The sequence below is a fragment of the Fusarium flagelliforme genome (genome assembly GCF_020744385.1).
Source record: "Fusarium flagelliforme strain FIESC 12 MPI-CAGE-AA-0113 chromosome Unknown B0J16scaffold_7, whole genome shotgun sequence".
Classification (NCBI taxonomy): Eukaryota; Fungi; Ascomycota; class Sordariomycetes; order Hypocreales; family Nectriaceae; genus Fusarium; species Fusarium flagelliforme.
In genome coordinates this window covers 1,762,104-1,779,848 of record NW_025763509.1, presented here as the reverse complement: position 1 = coordinate 1,779,848, position 17,745 = coordinate 1,762,104, and the positions used below count along the sequence as shown (strand labels likewise).

The following is a 17,745-nucleotide window of genomic DNA, read 5'->3' as shown; positions in this document are numbered from 1 at the left end:
ATAGACTGCATGGGTATCCCCATCAATTAAATAAGATAGAGTTTCACAACTTCCAAGGTCAAACAAGAAAATGGGCTGAGCGTTGTTTAGATATGTTACGCTAGTCAAGTGTCAATCCAATGACCTTTCTTGGCAACCCAACCCACTCACAAAAATTGATTCCGCCATGTTTCTACTTCCCTCATTGTTCCTTTTCTTTTTCGTAAGGGACCAGGCTTAATATGGAGTCCGACATCGCAGACGACCTCGACAAGCTCAACATTAGAGATATTCTCAACGCAGATTCGCGACCGACGTTTATTATTGATTTGGATCCTGATGATGAGTCACCGCCTAGATCAAAGGTTGTTCTGCCTGTGTTTGCCAATACGGCGTTGAGTACGCATGAGAAGCTTTATGACGTGGTCCGAGGGGAGGAGGCTTCCCACGTTCAAACAGAACCTGTTTCATATGCCGATTTTCGGAATTGGGCCACTGGAATTACAACCCAAGATGATTCAAAGGATGTTTTCCCGCTGTTCTTTTTGTACAAAGATCTATTATGGACGGGTTCGACTGTGGCCAAACGATGGCGTTTGATCAGTGGGAATCGACTCTGGCAGCACAGCGCACCGCCCAGGACATTATCTTCAAGCGCGCTTTCGCGGGCGAGTACCCCGGGTACCAAAGGTCCGGAGCATGTCAAAGAAGACCCCAAACCACCAAAACCGGAGCCTGAGCCGGAGCCAGAAATCAAGGAAATATTCCAGAGCCCGACCGAGATTACAGCACCGGAATTGCCTTCGACAGACACAACACTCATCACATCAAACCAGCGAAAACAATCACTTCTATCATGGTGGCGAGCTGGGACGTCCAAGGGAAGCTCAGATCGTATCACAGGTAGTTCAAGCAGCGGATCATTCGTGCTAGGAAAACCTGAGAAAGCCGTTGCAGATTGGACGGTTGAGAAGCCAAAGGGCGTTTTAACACCGTATATCAGGCTTTTGAGGGATATCGACTGGTCTTCAACGCCTCTTGGACATATGGATACTTGGTCGCCAGAACTGCGACAGGTGGCGAATTTGGTTATTACCAATCCTCATCCTGGTAAGATTTGATCGACATGATAATGTATTAATTTGCTAATTTTGATGTAGCGAGCTTGTTCTGGGGAAATGACATGACGATGCTGTACAATGAGCAATACGCCATTCACTACGCCGGAAACAAGCACCCCTCCATGTTGGGTACCGGCGCATCAGGACCCTGGTCAGAAGCATGGGATGTTCTCGGATCAGCTTTTGCCGAAGTTGTTCGAACAGGAATCAGCCATCGCAGCGACAATGATGAATTAGCGCTATTCAGAAGAGGATTTCTGGAAGAAACGCATATTTGCTGGTCACTGACACCATTATATGGCGGCACAAACCGAATCTGCGGCTTTTATAATGCACCCTTCGAAACAACCGATCTCATTCTAGGCCAGCGTCGAATGGCTACCATCAACAAACTTGGCGAATCTCTACGCAAAGCAACATCGATTAAAAGTTTCTGGAAACTTGTTCTCGAAGGACTGGAGGATAATCACAAGGATGTTCCTTTCGCGCTTGTTTATTCTGTTGGAGATGCAGAGGACGGTGATCATCAGTCGAGCTCTTCAGGAAGCACCATCTCAAGCAAGTCTTGTTATCTTGAGGGAACGATTGGGATTCCGAGAGGTCATGCTGCTGCACCGGATCAGATTGATCTCAAGAGGAGTCATCAAGGATTTGTGCCGTCATTCCGTGAAGCTATGCGGACGCGCGGTGAACCTACCTTGGTTCGCATCCGGGATGGAACTTTGCCGGAGGATATTTTGCAGGGGATTAAGTGGCGTGGTTTTGGCGAGACGGGGTCTGAAGCGATTATCTTCCCTGTTCGACCGACAAATGGCGAGAATGTTCTAGCGTTTTTGGTTCTTGGCGTCAATCCTCGCAGACAGTATGACGCTGGTTACAAATCTTTCGCGTCGCTACTCAACAACCAACTCGCTACATCGCTAGCATCTATCATTCTCTTCGAAGAAGAAACCCGCCGTGGACGCGATGCTGCTGAAGCTGCGGCTTTGGAGAAGGAGGAGCTCACGCAGCAGATTAACCTCCAAGCAAGTCGTCTTCGCCGAATGACGGAGTTATCGCCATTGGGAATGTTTCTTACCAGTCCTGAAGGCATTCTGCGCGAAGCAAATGACAGATTCTACGAAATGACCGGTCATACGCGTGATACCCATGGGGATATGGCTTGGGTCGATTTGATGGGTACTTCGGGAAGTATCATGGAAGAGGGCTGGCATCGCCTCACACAAGAACTGCTACCCTGGTCCGGTGAAGTCAAGTTACGAAAGGGTGTCGAAGATCCTGTTAACATCCACGGCGAATCGATCGATCTCTGGGTAATGGTCACAGCGCATCCTGAAATAACACCTGGTGGTACGCTGCGGTCAATTATGGGCTCTATCACGGATATTTCGCATCTCAAGTGGGCTGAAGGTCTGCAGAATCGACGATTGCAAGAAGCGGAGGAGACGAGACGACAACAAAACGAGTTTATCGATATTACATCGCATGAGATGAGGAATCCTTTGAGTGCGATTTTGCAGTGTGCAGATGATATTACTTTGGCTATGGAGGCGGCAAAGACAAGTGGTGTACCCGCATCGAAGGAGGTTCTGGATTCGTGTCTTGATGCGTCGCAGACTATTGCGCTGTGCGTGCAGCATCAAAAGTCCATCGTGGATGATATCCTCACCGTCTCCAAGCTGGACTCGAATCTTCTTCTCATCACACCAGTGGTCTGCCAACCGCAAGCTATCGTTGAGCGGGTAGTCAAGATGTTTGAGTCAGAGATGTTGGCGAAGGATATTCATCTTGAGATTCAGATTCATGACGAGTTTAAAGATCTTGCTGTGGATTGGGTTGCTATGGATCCAAGTCGTGTTCTGCAGATTCTGATCAATCTAATGACCAACGCTATCAAGTTTACGGCTTCGTCCGAGAAACGCTATATTAAGGTTACCGTGGGTGTATCGAAGACACCGCCGGAAGGCACGCATACTGCAGGCTTTGCATTCGCACCGACAAGAGGCGAGCTCGGCAACGTCGTATCGTCAGAGGAATGGGGCACTGGAGATACGTTGTATGTGCGATACAGAGTCCAAGACACAGGCTGTGGTCTCACCGAAAACGAACGCCGAATTCTTTTTCAACGGTTCAAGCAAGCCTCACCGCGAACACACGCCAAATACGGTGGAAGCGGTCTCGGTCTGTTCATCTCGAAACGTCTTGCCGAGCTTCACGGCGGTCGTATCGGCGTTGCTTCAGAAGCCGGAAAGGGCAGCGACTTTGGCTTCTACGTACAAGCCCGTCGCTCAGCAGCACCCTCCAAAAAGGATTCCAACCAACCTGTCCTCTCGCAAACACCATCCACCACAAATCCCGCCACAGGAGGACCCGTCCGCACACCGTCTGGCAACTCCGACATCCTCAATCCCACCAACAATCGACGACGACACGGCTCTGATGAGACATTCGATCCTCGCGCATTAACGATCCACATCGTAGAAGATAACCTCATCAACCAAAAAGTCCTAGTCAACCAACTCCGCAAAGTAGGCTGCACAGTAAGCGCAACAAACGACGGAGTCGAAGCCCTCGAATTTCTCAAAAAGACTCATTTCTGCAAACATGACGGGTCCGAACTGTCTGTAATTCTCATGGATCTCGAAATGCCCAACATGGACGGTCTAACCTGTGTTTCTGAGATCAGACGGATGCAGAAGGAGGGCGGTATACTAGAGCATGTGCCTGTTATTGCAGTCACGGCGAATGTGCGGGATGAGCAGATAAGGACGGCGTTGCAGAGTGGCATGGATGATCTTGTGAGCAAGCCTTTTCGGATACCGGAGGTTATGAGTAAGATTGAGAGGTTGTTGAGGAAGTATAACCGGTATTGATAGATCAGATTAGCGTTTTTGGTATAAAGGATTGTAATGAATATAGACTTTGGATTCATGATGAGTATCTAGTTCTTTGACGATTGCAACGCGTGAGATATCAGCGCTTTGTAGCCTCCCACAGCGTTCTCCAAATCCGACACCTTGAGATGTTCATGATCGGAATGTGCTTCGAGGATAGACCCTGGTCCATAGAGATATTTTTTATGGTGGCCTTGGAGAGATGGGATATCTGTTCCATAGTTGACCACTATTTTCTCGAAACCTGTCACCATATCAGCATCAGTCTTTCACGTCAAGGGGCTCACTTACCATCAACATCGTGATCAAGCGGCACAGGATCAACACCATATGTACTGAACTCAACAGTCAAATGCGGATCACTGCCCTCAACAATCTTCTTGACCAAGTCTTTCATCTCATGAGCTGTCGCAGCTGCAATCCTCACACTCGCGATAGCAGAGGCATTCGCTGGGATGACGTTCCCAGCAATACCACCTTCGATCTTACCAATATTGATCGTAGTATTACCAAACTCATCACTCGATGGAAGTTTGGCTTGCTTCAGCGCTACCAGTCCGTTGACTAGACTGTCAATCGCGTTGCTCCCGGTCTCGGGGTATCCAGAGTGTCCCGCTTTGCCTTTCGCTCTGACAGTGAAGCGCAATCCGCCTTTGTGTCCTGTAGCCAGTTTGAGCTCCGTCGGCTCGCCAAAGATGACAGACTCCCACGACAAGTCGAGTTTGTTCGCAGCTTTCATGCCATCACCACCAACCTCTTCACCCACAACAAACAACAGCGCGACATCACCCTCCCGAATCTCTTTCTTTTCAAACAATTCCCGAACAGCAATAATCTGCGCCGCAACACTACCCTTCGCATCGACACTCCCTCTCCCCCAAATCTCATCGCCGCGTCTCTCATACGGCCAATATGGCGGAACAGTGTCCAGATGAGAAGTCACGAGAACGCGCGTCTTTCGCGTTTTGTAGTACGCGAATATGTTATCGCGGTCCTTGGCGACGGATTGAGTCTCAACGGAGAAGCCGGCATCGCGAAGGTAGGTTTGGAGGTAGCCTGTGACGGACTTTTCGGAGCCTGTGATTGAAGTCTCTTCGACGAGGGATTTATGGAGCTCGAGTAATGGCGACGAGGAGATGATGTACGATAACGGATCAGTGAGCGGGGTCTGGAGTGCGCACGCAAAGGTCGCGAATAAGAGATGTTTGAAGAGTCTCATGTTGTGAAGATTTAGATGTCAGATGTCATCACGTCAATGGTCTTGGAATTGCAGTGTAGTGAGAGGGGTTGGTGTGATGAATGTCTCAGATTACATCAGCGCTTCTTAGTCAAGCTCGACAGCCACTTATTTTACTTAACTCTCATTAGTTTACACAGATGCTCATGAAAGCTCTTTGTTGCAATACAAGTATCACGCTGACGTAGGGCGACCCGGCTGTGAAGCTATTCTATGAATCGACGTGACACTCAAATAAGAGGCTTCTCCAAAATCCTATACTCAGTCGGTCCAGCCAACAAACCCACCAAATCAGGATAATCCACCCCAAAATCCCCCAACTTAACAACCTCATATCCCATCCTATTATACCACGCCAACATCCTAGCCTTGCCCTCATGATGGAACGTCAACGGCATAAGGATTTCAAGCTGCATCCTCTCACAACCTTGTCTTCTAACCTCATCCTCCGCAAAAGCAGTAATCTGCTTTCCTAGACCGGTGCCTTGATATTTGGCGTCCAGAGCTAACATTCCGAATTGACCCAGTGTTGGTGAGAGGATCTTGATGAAGACGCAGCCAATGGGTTCACCGGTGGAATTGTAGGCGATTGCGAGTTGGGAGGCGGTTATGTAGGATGCTATTCCAGCGGGAGAAGTGCGTTGGTAAGAGGGGATGAAGATGTCGGACTCAGCGGCTGTGTAGGCTGTGTTGACGATGTCTGCAAGGGTTGTAATGAGGGTTTTATTGGTTGCGTCTTCTGGCAGAGCCATTTTGATGACGACCTCGGGTTTGTCCATTTTGTCTGTTGTCATTGCAAAGAATTGAATGTGAGATGTAGTAGAGAGGTTGCAGAAATCGGCGGCTTTATGACAGAGTCGATGAAGATGAGGAATTAACTTTTGACACGGTCTCACGTAAGTTACTGTTCAGATGAACATGGCGCACCAATCAGAACATGCCCGGTTAGTGGTGTTTCTAGCGCTGATGCCAGTATCGGCTCCACCGGCGAAGACCAAGGGTCTCGTGTGAACATGCCAAGTTAAACGCATGAACACTCAAGATCCGGATAGCTTCACTTTCCTTACGATACTGATCGTTTGAGACATTCGAAAATTATATTCGAAAGCGGCTAGGCTTGGCGATCCCTACTCTTCTCAACATGTAAGCACACGCCGCAATGACCTGACTTCTTCTCACAGAAAATGCTGACGATAACTTCCTCTCTTCACATTGCCCTCGTCTTACAATCTGCCTAAGATGACTCCTCTAAACTGGCTGCGCGATCTCTGCGCCGTCGTCCAAGCGTTCGACAGCACCATCGACACAAGCGCTGTAGTCCAAGGTAAAGGAAGTCCTCCAAGCAAGGATCCTTGGTATACCGCCCCCCAAGGCTGGCAGACCAAGCAACCCGGCGATGTTCTTCGCATTCGCAGCGTTCCAATCTTGACAGAAATTGTCGCCAACTCTTCAGCTGCGTATCACATTCTTTATCGCTCTACCGATTCAAAGAACGATCCATCATGGTCTGTTACTACACTGTTCATACCCGAGTCAATTGATCGTGCACCATCAGGCAAAGCTGCGCTGTTGTCGTATCAGTTTGCTTACAACACTGCCAATCTTGACTCGGCGCCTTCATTTGCTCTATCTGGCGTCATGGCCAAGAGTGAGCCGACTCTGGGTATCAAGTCGAGTACGTCTCTGATTGATGAGATGATGGCGTTTGGGTGGATTGTTAATACGCCCGATCAATGGGGACCGACGTCTGCTTTTGGAGCCAGCATTCAGGGTGGACATGCGACACTTGACGCTCTCAAAGCAGTCCAGTATTTGTTGAATTTGAAGGAGAATCCAGGGTACAACACGGCTATTTGGGGATATAGTGGTGGTTCAATTGCGACCTTTGCGGCGGCAGAGCTGCACCAAGACTATGCACCCGAGGTCAAGATTGAGGGAGCCGTTCTAGGTGGACTTGTTGACAACATCTCTGGTGATTTTAACCTGATCAACAAGAGTCCAATCGCCGGAACCTTGATCGCTTTCCTTCTGGGCGTAACGTCTCAATACCCAGAAGCAAGAAAATACCTCGAGAGCCGTCTTGTACCAGCTACCAAGGCCGAATTCATGTCCGTTCTCGATCTAGAGCTCACCCAAGCAGTCGCGCACTTCTCAGGACACGACATCTACCCTTTCTTCCAAAACGGCTCACAAGATCTCAAAGCGCCTCAACTACAAGAACTATTCGATAAACAAGCAAAGCTAGGACATGGAGGAGTTCCTACCATGCCGATGTTTGTGTACAAGGCTGTCAAAGATCAGTTTTGTCCCATTGAGTGGACCGATGCAACAGTCAAGAAACTCTGTGATGCTGGGGCGGAGATCACGTTTGATAGGAATGAAGTTGGTAATCATGTCACTGAGATTGAGAATGGAAAACAGAGAGTCTTTGGGTTCCTTGGGGCTATCTTCGAAGAGGGTTACGGATCAACTGAATGGTGCAATGTTCTGGATGTGTCGGTGGATGCTTCTGCATAGCGCTTATTTCTACTGTGTTCTTCAGTGTTCCATTTAGTGAAGTACGCCCTGTGAGATCAATTCCAGCGCGCCCTGCGCCCTAGAGCTTACAGCGACTAGACTCTATCAGCACTAGCGTCAGTGGCGATTTGAGCGACATTATTCGTTCATTTTTCAATATCTACTCACCTTCATGCTCATTTTACTCACTCATTCATTCTCATCCATTATCTTCATTCTTACCAAAATGGCCTCAACAGCGCGAACATTCCTCGCTTTCCAGCGAAACGCAAAGCTTCACTCCCTCGTGACAAAAGTCACAGCAATCCGCCCCTTCAACACCCTTGAAGAAGAGAACCGTGAGCTATTTAAGCAAGGCACCGACGATGACTTCGCCGTTGTCACGGAACAAACAATTTTCCATCCCCAAGGCGGAGGTCAGCCTTCCGATGTTGGAAAGATGAGCAGTGAACCTGGTGCTTCATTCACTGTCGCTGCTGCGCGCATGGATGCTGTACGAGACGGTCAAGTTCTGCACTTTGGCAAATTCGAGTCCGACAAGAAGTTCGCAGAAGGCGATATGGTCACCACAGAAATCGACGCCGAGAAACGTCTTCTATACTCTCGTTACCATACAGCCGGCCACGTCCTCGGCTCAGCAGTGAACCATCTCCTAAAAGACAAAGTCGAAGGATTCGAAGAACTCAAAGCCTCTCACTTCCCCGACTCAGCATCATGCGAATTCCAAGGTCTGATCGAAGGAAAGTGGAAAGAGCCCATCCAAGCAAAAGTGGACGAGTTCATCGCCGCCAAGATGCCTGTGGAGATTGAGTTTTGGGATGAGGAGGATTTTAAGAAGAATGGACTGGAGCATCTCACGCCTGATGCGAGCTTTGTTGCGCCGGGGGAGAAGTTTAGAGTTGTGAGGATTGTGGGTGCGGAGGTTTATCCTTGTGGTGGGACGCATGTTGATACTACTGATTTGTGTGGGGAGACGACTGTCAGGAAGATTTCGAGGAGTAAGGGGAAGTCAAAGGTTAGTTATCTAGTGAAATAGAGGACATAGACATAGACATAGACATAGAGAATGAGGGCGCGGCACGGAAAATAAGCATAGAGTCTAGTTGAGTCATCTTCACTTTATGAAAGAGATATCGATTCATGCGACTTCGACATGTCTAAGTAGTGACATCTAACAGTTTGATCTTCTTACGGCATAGAATGCCTACGCCTTGATGTGATGCAACTAGGGTCGTCCTCGTATACGAGGGTCCCTGTCAGACCCTGGGCTGTCAGTCGCTGAATCCAGCATCAACCCCGACGGCAACTACCATTTATCCACCAGTGTTACACAGAAGCCGGTAGTAGAGAGATCCGATCTCTTTGACCCCAGCACATTGCCGCAATTGCCGGCACATATCATCCTGACTTTGACATCAATCACGAGAAGAGACGAAGAATATGGGGATCCCAAGAAAATTGACATATGGACTAAGAAATAATAGAAGCTAAACATATCTCGTAAGGGCTAGGCCTGCCCACCCTCGTTATCGCTCAAACAGCCAGTTCATCATGCCATGTTCCATCGCTTATCGGACGAAAAGGCTGCGGGCGCGGCCGAAGAGGCTGCCGAAGCCACCACCGAGACCACTGCCAAGTCCGCTACCGAGACCGCTTCCAAGACCGCCGCCAGTAGAAGAGTCGGAACCGGTAGAGCCTCCGGTAGAGCCTCCAGTAGATCCGCCAGTGGAACCACCAGAGCTCATAGCAGCGTCAGCCTTCTGGATGAGGAACTCGGGAGCTTCGCCAGCAGCCTTGCCCTGGTAGGTCAAGTGAGCAGGAGCGATGACCAGAGTACCAGTGCAGACCATATCGCCGACGTTGCAGAAGACCTTGGTGCGGTCGGCGGGGTAATCGGGGATCTGTCCCTTGTTCTGGAGGTTCTTGGTGTAGCCGAAGAGAACAGTACCAGCAATCTTGTTACGAACAGACTCGTCGGCATCGGTGACGGAGGCGGCGGCGAGAGCAGCTCCCTGACTGTATCCTCCAGCAAGGATAACAGCGTCGGGACACTTCTGAGCAGCATCGTTGAAGTGACCGACCATCTCCTTGATAGAAGCAGGGGTAGTTCCACGGGGAAGAGCGTTCTGGGGAAGACCGGCAGTGTAAGCACCACCGACACCCTGAACCCAAACTCCGCCCTTGCCATACTTGGCCTCGAGCTTGTTACCAACGAGAGGACCCAGAGTACCCTGAAAGGTTAATAAGATTAGCATATGATATGTCAAGTTGCTTCGGATGTGGAGAAACTCACCAAGTTGCCGATCTCAGTGGAACCGCGAGCAAAGACGAAAATGACCTTGGGGCAGCTTCCCGAGCTGCCACGCTTGAGATCGTCGCGAGTGATGCCGCCGCCGAGAAGCTGACGGGCTTCGAGGCCGGTGTCCTGACCTGCGGGGAGGGCAGAGGCCGTGGCGGCGAGAAGAGCAGTGGCGATGGAGAACTTCATTGTGAATGGATATCAAGTGACTGATTGAGACCTAAGCTCTAAAGAGTGACTGAAAAGAAGTGAAGAAGAATAAAAGAAAGTGAAAAGGCTGAGAAAAGACCGGCTTGTTTGAGCGAGAGACTGTTGATGCTTGTGATATCTTCAATTTACATCGAGGGCATGGTCAAGTATTTATCTCATCAACGACTGTGTGTGTCTCGGCATTCGCAAGACTAACTCTTTTGAAGATTAGACTAAAGAGTCAAATTAGTTGAGACGAAGTGATGGCACTGTCCGAGGAATGATCAATCACAAAACAGAGTAGCATCCATTCGTACGAGTTCCACCGAAGAGCCAAGACCCTGGCACATCATCTAGCTCCCGCCGAGCCCGTACGTCAGGCCTGTCAGTAGATCACCCGACGAATGCAACACCATCGAGTCATTCAATCCTCTGTCACGAATTCCATTAATCCTTCTATTCTTCGCAAGAATACATCAAAGTAGGAAATTCATCCGTGGTTTTGAGGCTAGAGAACTCCACTGATCAACGAAACGGTAGCACGTACAATGAAACAGGTCAAAGCTAGATTAATTAATTAATCAATCGATCAAGTCAGCTAGCTGCAGACCAAGACTTTTTGGGCTGCGCTTTGACTTGCTTCTTGCCCCTGGAACCTGAAACGCAGGTGAAAGTGGGCAAAGCAAAAAAATTGCATGTGGTGCACGGGCTACGGTGTGTCTACGGCGCAGCATTGGAAACCATGATGACAGTATTCCCGGTTTCAGAGGCAGTCATTGTTTTTTCTTATGAGGCTTTACTACTTCCAGTTAAAGCTGTCCGGTATAAAATGAGGCCCCAGAGGTCGGTTAATTCCGCACTACCCCTAGACCAGGACTTCTACTACTTTAGATGGCATGTTCCCCGGAACTTATTTAGTTAAACCACAATTACTGATGCTTGTTTACCTGATTAGATGGTCTAGTTTCTGGCAGGGACAGAAATAGAAATACGGCTGAGGATTGACACTGGCTCATGCTTCTAGTTTCATGCTAATGAAAGTTCTAGCGTCTCGTATTGTAATTGAAACATGGTATGTGCACGTGGACTGAGTCAGGTTGTTTCTTGACTTTTGGAAGCGAATGATTTGCCCATTTCGGTTGGAGATGTGGCTGAAGTGTTAAATTGACGTGAGATGATGTGTGATGAGGCTGCGGATTCGCGGAATAACTGATCAAGATCCTCATTCCTTCACACCATCTTTTTCTCAGCACACCGAGGCTGTTGTGGGTAGATTGTTTATGGAAGTAAATAAACTAGCAACGTCGTCCCGCCTTGTTAAAGGCTTGAAAAGGATCGTCTCAACATCAAAATTGCCGAGGCTGTCATGAATATAGTGTTCAGTGTCGCAGACTTCTGCATCATGCCTTGAAAACCGATATCACAACGCCATATTCTTAGCATCGACACCGGGCTGTCCCAGCTTGCTGGCTGCTGCCAAGTCCCGACCCCGCAAGCTGAAAAAAGACGGTGCTGAAAACTTGGCCTAGCTGAGCCACTAACTACCCGAATGACAAGTTGGTCCGCGATGAGGCTATGCTCGGCCCTTCAGCTGAAACGTTTTCCAACAGACCGGTCGTGCTGCAGATCAACATCGTTTCATCATCATTCCTCCATCCTCGGCACGTCTTCCATTGGTTCACGGCTCCTTGAACTTTCCATCATCTGGCCATTGAGAGCATGAATTGGTAAGTGCATACCAATCGGGCGGCTCCTGCGTCGAAAACTCTATGTTCGTCTCCAAACAAGCCGAGGCAAAGACATCGACCCAATGGGACCATTCTTCTTTTTGCAGATCCCAACGCGCGACTATTACCTTTTGTAGATGTTGGCGTCTCGTAGTGATCAGATGCAAAACCTCTTGGTACAGAGGCTTATCAGCCTGACCCATGAGTCCAAATTCTTTAATGCTGGGCGGCAGGATATCATGAATTTTCTGATCGTTAGATCCCTCGTCAGACTCATCCATCAACACTGAGGCGTCAATGTGGATTGTTTCAAGGACGGCCATTCTAGAAAGATCTTGAAGCTTTTTATCTTGCCAGCCGCCGAGGTCCGATAAGTCGGGGTTCAATAAGTCGAAGTTCGATAAGTCGAGTGACAAATGTCTCAAAGTATCTTTCCTCTGAAGGACTATGTCAGTCATGACGCGTCCAAAGGAATGTCTTTCTTCGATGCCTGACCACATCATCATGAGTTCCCAGCCAACGTGCAGGGTTTGTAGGTTCGGGAACCCATCCACGAGTAAGCGGAGGTTGTGTGACGAAAGAGTGCATGCGTTGAAGATGACCTCTTTGACGTTTGCGTGGCTGAGATAGGGTGTATTACCCTCATGGTGTTCGTGGATGATTTGAGTCAGCTCGAGCCTTTCCAACGCCGGAGCTGCTGTCAACAATCCACGAATGGCGCCACCGTCTGGTGGCTCCTGCACGTTCCCTTGCAAGATAACAAGCTCCCGTAAACACGGCAGAGAATCAGGTCGACACCATCGAAACGACCACCAATTCCCAAGACAAATCTCAAGTTTTACCAGATTAGGCATAAGAGATAATCCAGACGTGACCAGCAACGCCTGCCTCTCATCATCAAACGTGGTCAGCGTTGGAAGATCAAGCCGTTCAACCAACGACTTGGGCATAGGATTGAACCCGGACTTCCGTGCATCCTCGTACAGCTGAGTACCCTTCATATGATCACACCTCTGCAGAAACGACGGCAGGTATCCCAGAAAATTCTCCTGCTGAGAGTATTTGTGCCATGGCGGCAACAAGACTTGGACCACGGAGAGATGTCGGACTAAATTGCCTAGCTTCGGGTTCGCCTCGAGGATCTGCACGAAGCGAAAGAAACGCGGTCCTAGCGGGCGGTGGTACAAGTGCGACTGCGCTGTGTGCGCTAGGACTTTGCATGTTCGGCGAAGGGCGATGAGAGCCCGTGTTTGGGGAGGCGTGTAGGGGTCTAAGATGTTAAAGTACCACATTGTGTAAGAGGGGGCCTTTTGGCAGTGCAGGCAGAATTCCTGGCATACTTGTTCGAGAAGCTCTGTTGAGAGGGAGAGAAGAGACATTGCGGTGAGATAAGATGGTGAATAAGCTTAATTTGATGACATTGTGATCAGAGTGAGACATGATTTTCCCGTTGTTCCGTTACAAGTCAGGTGCATTGTGTCAACTATAAAATCATAACCATAATTTCTGGAAGTGATGCACGAAAAATAAACTGTACGTCCAGCAATTTATGCCATTCGTGACAGCCATTCCTCATTCCGAAAAGTGTTGTTAAAGCATGCTCAAGTACCTTGTTAAATACTCCACTGCTATTTATCTCCCTTCCCTCGCCAGTGGACATATGTCAGTGCCTTCATAACCTGCAGAACATCTCAGCCTTCAAAGCATAGGGTAGGTAGGTACCTTATCGGGAAGGATGCCACTGTAGTGTAGTTTTGGGTTGGTCTAGCCTGGAACCATGCATGACCCCTGTCACAAGTAAACTTGTTCTTGAACCGGCCTCAACTCACTCAACCACAGAAAAAGCAAGCGATAAATTATCTCTTGCCTGCCGTGAAACATATGAAATATTCCCGATAAGCTGAACTTTCTTTTTTTCTGACCTCAGCGGAACATCTTAACTCCATCACTCAAATCTCGCTGCAGGATCCTTGTCATTTCACCGTCATTTCACCAAGCCTAGCAAAGCTGACAATAAGCACCAACAGCCTGTCCCTAACTATACCTGATAAACTGGTGAGCTCTTTCTGTCTAGCCCCCACTGGTGAAACTTGAATAAAATGATTAACGCCATTCCTCGCAATGTCACTGGTTGACCTTTACAGGATGTGATCCTACGGCGCAGCCTTTCATGCAGGATCGCGTAATGTATTTTAAAAATAACGAGAGGGAAGAGATAACAAGTCGTGTCCTGATGGAACGGTCTGATCACCGAGGATTCCGCTCCATTTCTTTTGTGTTTGTAATTTTGACAGTTCCCCGACGACCAACTCATGCTTTAACGCGTTGATTGGAACTGTGCCTTTTCGCGCCGGACCCACGCGTTGATTGATTGGTAGGGCTGACTCTATCCGGCTTCTCCGTCCCTCCATCGCACCACTTACCGCGTCGGCGCGCATCATGGCGCAGTACTCGGGATGGAAGCGCACAGCCCTCTGGCTAACAGGCCTCGTCGCGACGCTCACGACTTTCCTAGTCGTCATGCTCTTCGTGTCGCTGTTCGCGCTAGAGAAGGATTCCGACGATAACACCATTACCACCTCGGAGAATTATGGTAGTGGTGATGCTCTGGGTCAGAGTATCCTCTACAAAGGGAACTGCGATGTTTCAGCGAGAGCTAACCTATGGATTCATTTGGTCATTAATATTATTGGTACTGGAGTCTTGGCGTCGAGTAACTTCTTCATGCAGAGTCTTGTGGCGCCTACGAGGAAGGAAGTTGATGCTGCGCACAAAGCGGGTCATTGGCTCGAGATTGGTGTTCAATCGCTCAAGAACGTTCGTTTCATCGGTTGGAGAAAGATCTTGTTCTGGTCTCTCTTTTCGCTTAGCTCGGTCCCGCTGCATCTCGTCTTCAACGGTTGTGTCCTTGAATCGAAAGGTACGAATGGGTTTACTGTGCTGTTGGGCGCTGAGAGTCTTGCTTCTGCAAGTTGGCAGGGGCGGCCGTCTATCTCGGGGGCTCTTATCGAGCAGTCTAGTAACGAGCGCTGGTTGATGGACGAAAGTGAGGATCCGTCTAGATTGAAGCCCATTAATGAGTCTATTGCGACTAATGACACCCATGGGAACTGGCAAAAGATCAGTTTCCAGGAGTGTATGAAGCGATACAACGACCCGGAAAAGTCTTTGGTATGTCCCTCGTCGCGCTAGTAACATTGTACTGACTAGAAAGACACATTGGCGACACTTGATCATGGTCATGTACAACTACGAAGATGAATGGCGCAACACAACAAAGGGATGGAAACTGAACCAAGTCTACATGAACACCACGGGCATGAACGACACAGACATCATCAACCCTCTCTGGGCAGTAGACGGATACATGCGCAGCGGTCGAAGTTATGGAGCGCTTAATGGTCCTATCACTGGGAGCTACGAAGTCGACTATGACTACGGCGGTGAGAGATATAGGTGGAAAGCCGGAGCATGGAATATGCTGCAAGCCTCCAACGTCCTCGATCCTGTGTCTGGTCTACTCGTTATGGATTACAAGCTGTACAAACCCGAGTACAGAATCATGCAGGTTGATCACTGCTGGTCTGAAAAGTACGAGGCACCATGTCGCTTGAGTATTGCTAACAGTCTTTTACTCATCGTATGCATCATGTGTGGCCTCAAATGCATTCTATGCTTCCTGGTTCTCAAACTTAGGGTATGGGGCAATGAGAATCCTCTCATGACGCCCGGTGATGCGATTGCTTCATTCATTAGTAGGCCGGATGAGGAGACCAGAGGCATGTGCACGCTAAGCTTGGAAGACCTCAAGAAGCTACCTGCCAAGACACAGCTTGGACTTGGCGATTCAACACAGGCATATAAAGGGTTACAGGGTCCTCGACAGTGGTATCCATCCTCGCGCAAGTTCGGAAAGGCGGTGCCTCGGAATATCTGGATTTTATCATCGCTTCTCATTGGAAGTTCTCTTACTGTCGGAGGAGTCATGATGGGTATTTCTCTCCGAGAACAAAGCTTGTGCGTCCAATCCACCCTTTTGATAAGAATGAACACTAACTAGATGAACAGGAGCGAGGCGCGCTTTAGCCATTCCCCTTCCAACCAAGACGTCAACGACGCCAATCTAAACGACCTTTCACTACTCCCACTCACCATGGTAGCCAACACGCCGCAACTCATCCTATCAATATGCTATCTCGCGTACAATGGCCTTTTCACGCGCATGTTAGCTGAATTCGAGTGGTCTAAGTATAGTGTCGAGTTTCGAGCATTGCGGGTTACTGAGCCGAGGGGAAGTCAGAACTCTACATATCGACTGCAGCTGCCGTATAGATTCTCTATACCGTTGATGATAGTTAGTATCACTCTGCACTGGCTTTACTCTAATTGTATCTATGTAAGCAACTACGAAGGTAAGTGTCGACTCTGAGCCCTGTGTGGAAATCGGTTCTGACGGATACAGCCTATTCACCGCATTTTCCCTATCCAAAAAGTGTAACGGTCGGTCTCCAATTCTCTTCAAAGGCCATCTTGATCGCCTTCACTATATCCGTCTGCGTCGCCATAACGCCCGTATTCCTAGCAAACATCAGACTACCCGGCATAACCGTCATATCAGGAGGCAACTCAGCCGTTATCTCAGCCGCTTGCCACTACCCCTCCAAAAAACTCAAAACACTGAGCCGCGCCACTTCAAAACTCAGCCTTGTTCCCACTGAGTATGATAGCATGAGCACTAGACTGATTGGGGATGCTGAGGTGGAAGAGTTGGAGGATGTGGCGAAGGGAAAGGTGAAGTGGGGGAGGTTGTCGACGGGCAAGAGTGATGACAGCCAGGTTGGACATCTTGGGTTTGGGACAGAAGAGATGGATGTTGATAGGCCGATTGAAGGGGAGCATTATAGTTGAGGGACTTTTGTATGGATTGTGTGGGATTGAGATAAGAGATAAGGTATGTTGGAGATCTCTGTATCATTTTGTAATATCACTGTATCAAAGAGAAGGTTATCACGACACATCGACAATAGAAGACACAATGTATACATGAAAAGATTACTTCAATTACTGTATACCCAAGATCTCGTGTAACTATTGCTTTGGACCTTATCGACGATATTTCCCGATGACGAACCTAGAGACTTGAAGGTGTTGACCATCATTCATCTGAAAAAAAAAAAAAAAGTCCCCAAGTCGGCCGCCGTGAGATGATAGTTTCAACGTTTTGTACCAGGATAACCACAATGGGAAATCAACTGCGTGACATTCAACGTAGCATTGTTGGTCGAAGTCGGAACACCGGCAGTTATGTCAACAGAAGTTCCAACAGCATGGGTCCACCAAAATTGCAACACCGTCGTGGCGGTTACAAGCAACGTGTGATCCAAGGCGTATTCCCATCTCATCACCGTCATAATCTGGGGTTAGACAAGCCACCTCGCTTAGAATCAGCACAACAGAAACGGATCGTTCTTTGGTCAGTCGTTAGCAATCAATTGAACACAAAAGTGCAACCTTCATCAAAAGACCATATCGAACCAACACTTCTATCCGGCTAAGTCGGCCACGCAATGAATGAGGTGGAATTGATCTCTTATCTGAATCTCCTCGGAGTATCCTAACCACTCTTGGCAGGTCGCATTGTCCAAGTGCCGATGTCCCGAGACTGCATCTCCAATTAGACGTGGGGAAACCTTTAGTTCCCGGTGGAGCATGTCACTCCCTTTCAATTGATGGTTATCCATTACCCCAATTTGAAAACGTCACTGGAAATGGAAGGAGAGCT

General features: G+C 48.7%; 8 protein-coding genes across 8 annotated transcripts; 4 read left to right on the top strand and 4 right to left on the bottom strand.

Annotated features, from left to right (window-relative positions):
- The first annotated feature begins 210 nt into the window (after window positions 1–210).
- B0J16DRAFT_404541 (uncharacterized protein) lies at window positions 211–4,238 on the top strand. The gene is made up of 2 exons (XM_046132810.1): window positions 211–1,089; window positions 1,140–4,238. Exons 1-2 carry the CDS (start codon window positions 222–224, stop codon window positions 3,971–3,973), a joined length of 3,702 nt encoding a protein of 1,233 aa, XP_045979115.1. The 5' UTR covers window positions 211–221; the 3' UTR covers window positions 3,974–4,238.
- On the bottom strand, window positions 4,008–5,256 carry B0J16DRAFT_185119 (uncharacterized protein). The gene is made up of 2 exons (XM_046122695.1): window positions 4,286–5,256; window positions 4,008–4,238 (listed from the first exon to the last, which is right to left on the bottom strand). Exons 1-2 carry the CDS (start codon window positions 5,211–5,213, stop codon window positions 4,042–4,044), a joined length of 1,125 nt encoding a protein of 374 aa, XP_045979114.1. The 5' UTR covers window positions 5,214–5,256; the 3' UTR covers window positions 4,008–4,041.
- A 39-nt stretch (window positions 5,257–5,295) lies between these two features.
- Window positions 5,296–6,099, bottom strand: B0J16DRAFT_349157 (uncharacterized protein). The gene has a single exon (XM_046128851.1). It carries the CDS (start codon window positions 6,023–6,025, stop codon window positions 5,462–5,464), a length of 564 nt encoding a protein of 187 aa, XP_045979113.1. The 5' UTR covers window positions 6,026–6,099; the 3' UTR covers window positions 5,296–5,461.
- A 138-nt stretch (window positions 6,100–6,237) lies between these two features.
- On the top strand, window positions 6,238–7,952 carry B0J16DRAFT_349155 (secretory lipase-domain-containing protein). Its single transcript, XM_046128850.1, has one exon. The coding sequence runs from the start codon at window positions 6,471–6,473 to the stop codon at window positions 7,746–7,748; it is 1,278 nt and encodes a 425-aa protein (XP_045979112.1). The 5' UTR covers window positions 6,238–6,470; the 3' UTR covers window positions 7,749–7,952.
- B0J16DRAFT_310290 (Threonyl/alanyl tRNA synthetase) lies at window positions 7,953–8,892 on the top strand. The gene has a single exon (XM_046124956.1). It carries the CDS (start codon window positions 7,975–7,977, stop codon window positions 8,782–8,784), a length of 810 nt encoding a protein of 269 aa, XP_045979111.1. The 5' UTR covers window positions 7,953–7,974; the 3' UTR covers window positions 8,785–8,892.
- A 424-nt stretch (window positions 8,893–9,316) lies between these two features.
- Window positions 9,317–10,236, bottom strand: B0J16DRAFT_324228 (cutinase; the record flags this gene model as incomplete). Its single annotated transcript, XM_046125817.1, has 2 exons — window positions 9,317–9,979; window positions 10,042–10,236. The coding sequence occupies 2 exons, from the start codon at window positions 10,234–10,236 to the stop codon at window positions 9,317–9,319; spliced, it is 858 nt and encodes a 285-aa protein (XP_045979110.1).
- A 1,524-nt stretch (window positions 10,237–11,760) lies between these two features.
- B0J16DRAFT_185080 (uncharacterized protein) lies at window positions 11,761–13,824 on the bottom strand. The gene has a single exon (XM_046122694.1). The coding sequence runs from the start codon at window positions 13,340–13,342 to the stop codon at window positions 11,915–11,917; it is 1,428 nt and encodes a 475-aa protein (XP_045979109.1). The 5' UTR covers window positions 13,343–13,824; the 3' UTR covers window positions 11,761–11,914.
- Window positions 13,825–14,208: 384 nt separating this feature from the next.
- B0J16DRAFT_292586 (uncharacterized protein) lies at window positions 14,209–17,000 on the top strand. The gene is made up of 4 exons (XM_046124334.1): window positions 14,209–15,134; window positions 15,178–15,980; window positions 16,032–16,375; window positions 16,426–17,000. The coding sequence occupies exons 1-4, from the start codon at window positions 14,403–14,405 to the stop codon at window positions 16,869–16,871; spliced, it is 2,325 nt and encodes a 774-aa protein (XP_045979108.1). The 5' UTR covers window positions 14,209–14,402; the 3' UTR covers window positions 16,872–17,000.
- Window positions 17,001–17,745: the final 745 nt, after the last annotated feature.

Bases quoted from the DNA above. Each gene is read 5' to 3' on its own strand.
- B0J16DRAFT_404541 (XM_046132810.1), top strand. From the start codon at position 222: ATGGAGTCCGACATCGCAGACGACCTCGACAAGCTCAACATTAGAGAT. The intron at 1,090-1,139 runs GTAAGATTTGAT...ATTTTGATGTAG, and splicing joins TATTACCAATCCTCATCCTG to CGAGCTTGTTCTGGGGAAAT.
- B0J16DRAFT_185119 (XM_046122695.1), bottom strand. From the start codon at position 5,213: ATGAGACTCTTCAAACATCTCTTATTCGCGACCTTTGCGTGCGCACTC. The intron at 4,239-4,285 runs GTAAGTGAGCCC...ATATGGTGACAG, and splicing joins GCTTGATCACGATGTTGATG to GTTTCGAGAAAATAGTGGTC.
- B0J16DRAFT_349157 (XM_046128851.1), bottom strand. From the start codon at position 6,025: ATGACAACAGACAAAATGGACAAACCCGAGGTCGTCATCAAAATGGCT.
- B0J16DRAFT_349155 (XM_046128850.1), top strand. From the start codon at position 6,471: ATGACTCCTCTAAACTGGCTGCGCGATCTCTGCGCCGTCGTCCAAGCG.
- B0J16DRAFT_310290 (XM_046124956.1), top strand. From the start codon at position 7,975: ATGGCCTCAACAGCGCGAACATTCCTCGCTTTCCAGCGAAACGCAAAG.
- B0J16DRAFT_185080 (XM_046122694.1), bottom strand. From the start codon at position 13,342: ATGTCTCTTCTCTCCCTCTCAACAGAGCTTCTCGAACAAGTATGCCAG.
- B0J16DRAFT_292586 (XM_046124334.1), top strand. From the start codon at position 14,403: ATGGCGCAGTACTCGGGATGGAAGCGCACAGCCCTCTGGCTAACAGGC. The intron at 15,981-16,031 runs GTGCGTCCAATC...CTAGATGAACAG, and splicing joins TCTCTCCGAGAACAAAGCTT to GAGCGAGGCGCGCTTTAGCC. The intron at 16,376-16,425 runs GTAAGTGTCGAC...TGACGGATACAG, and splicing joins CTATGTAAGCAACTACGAAG to CCTATTCACCGCATTTTCCC.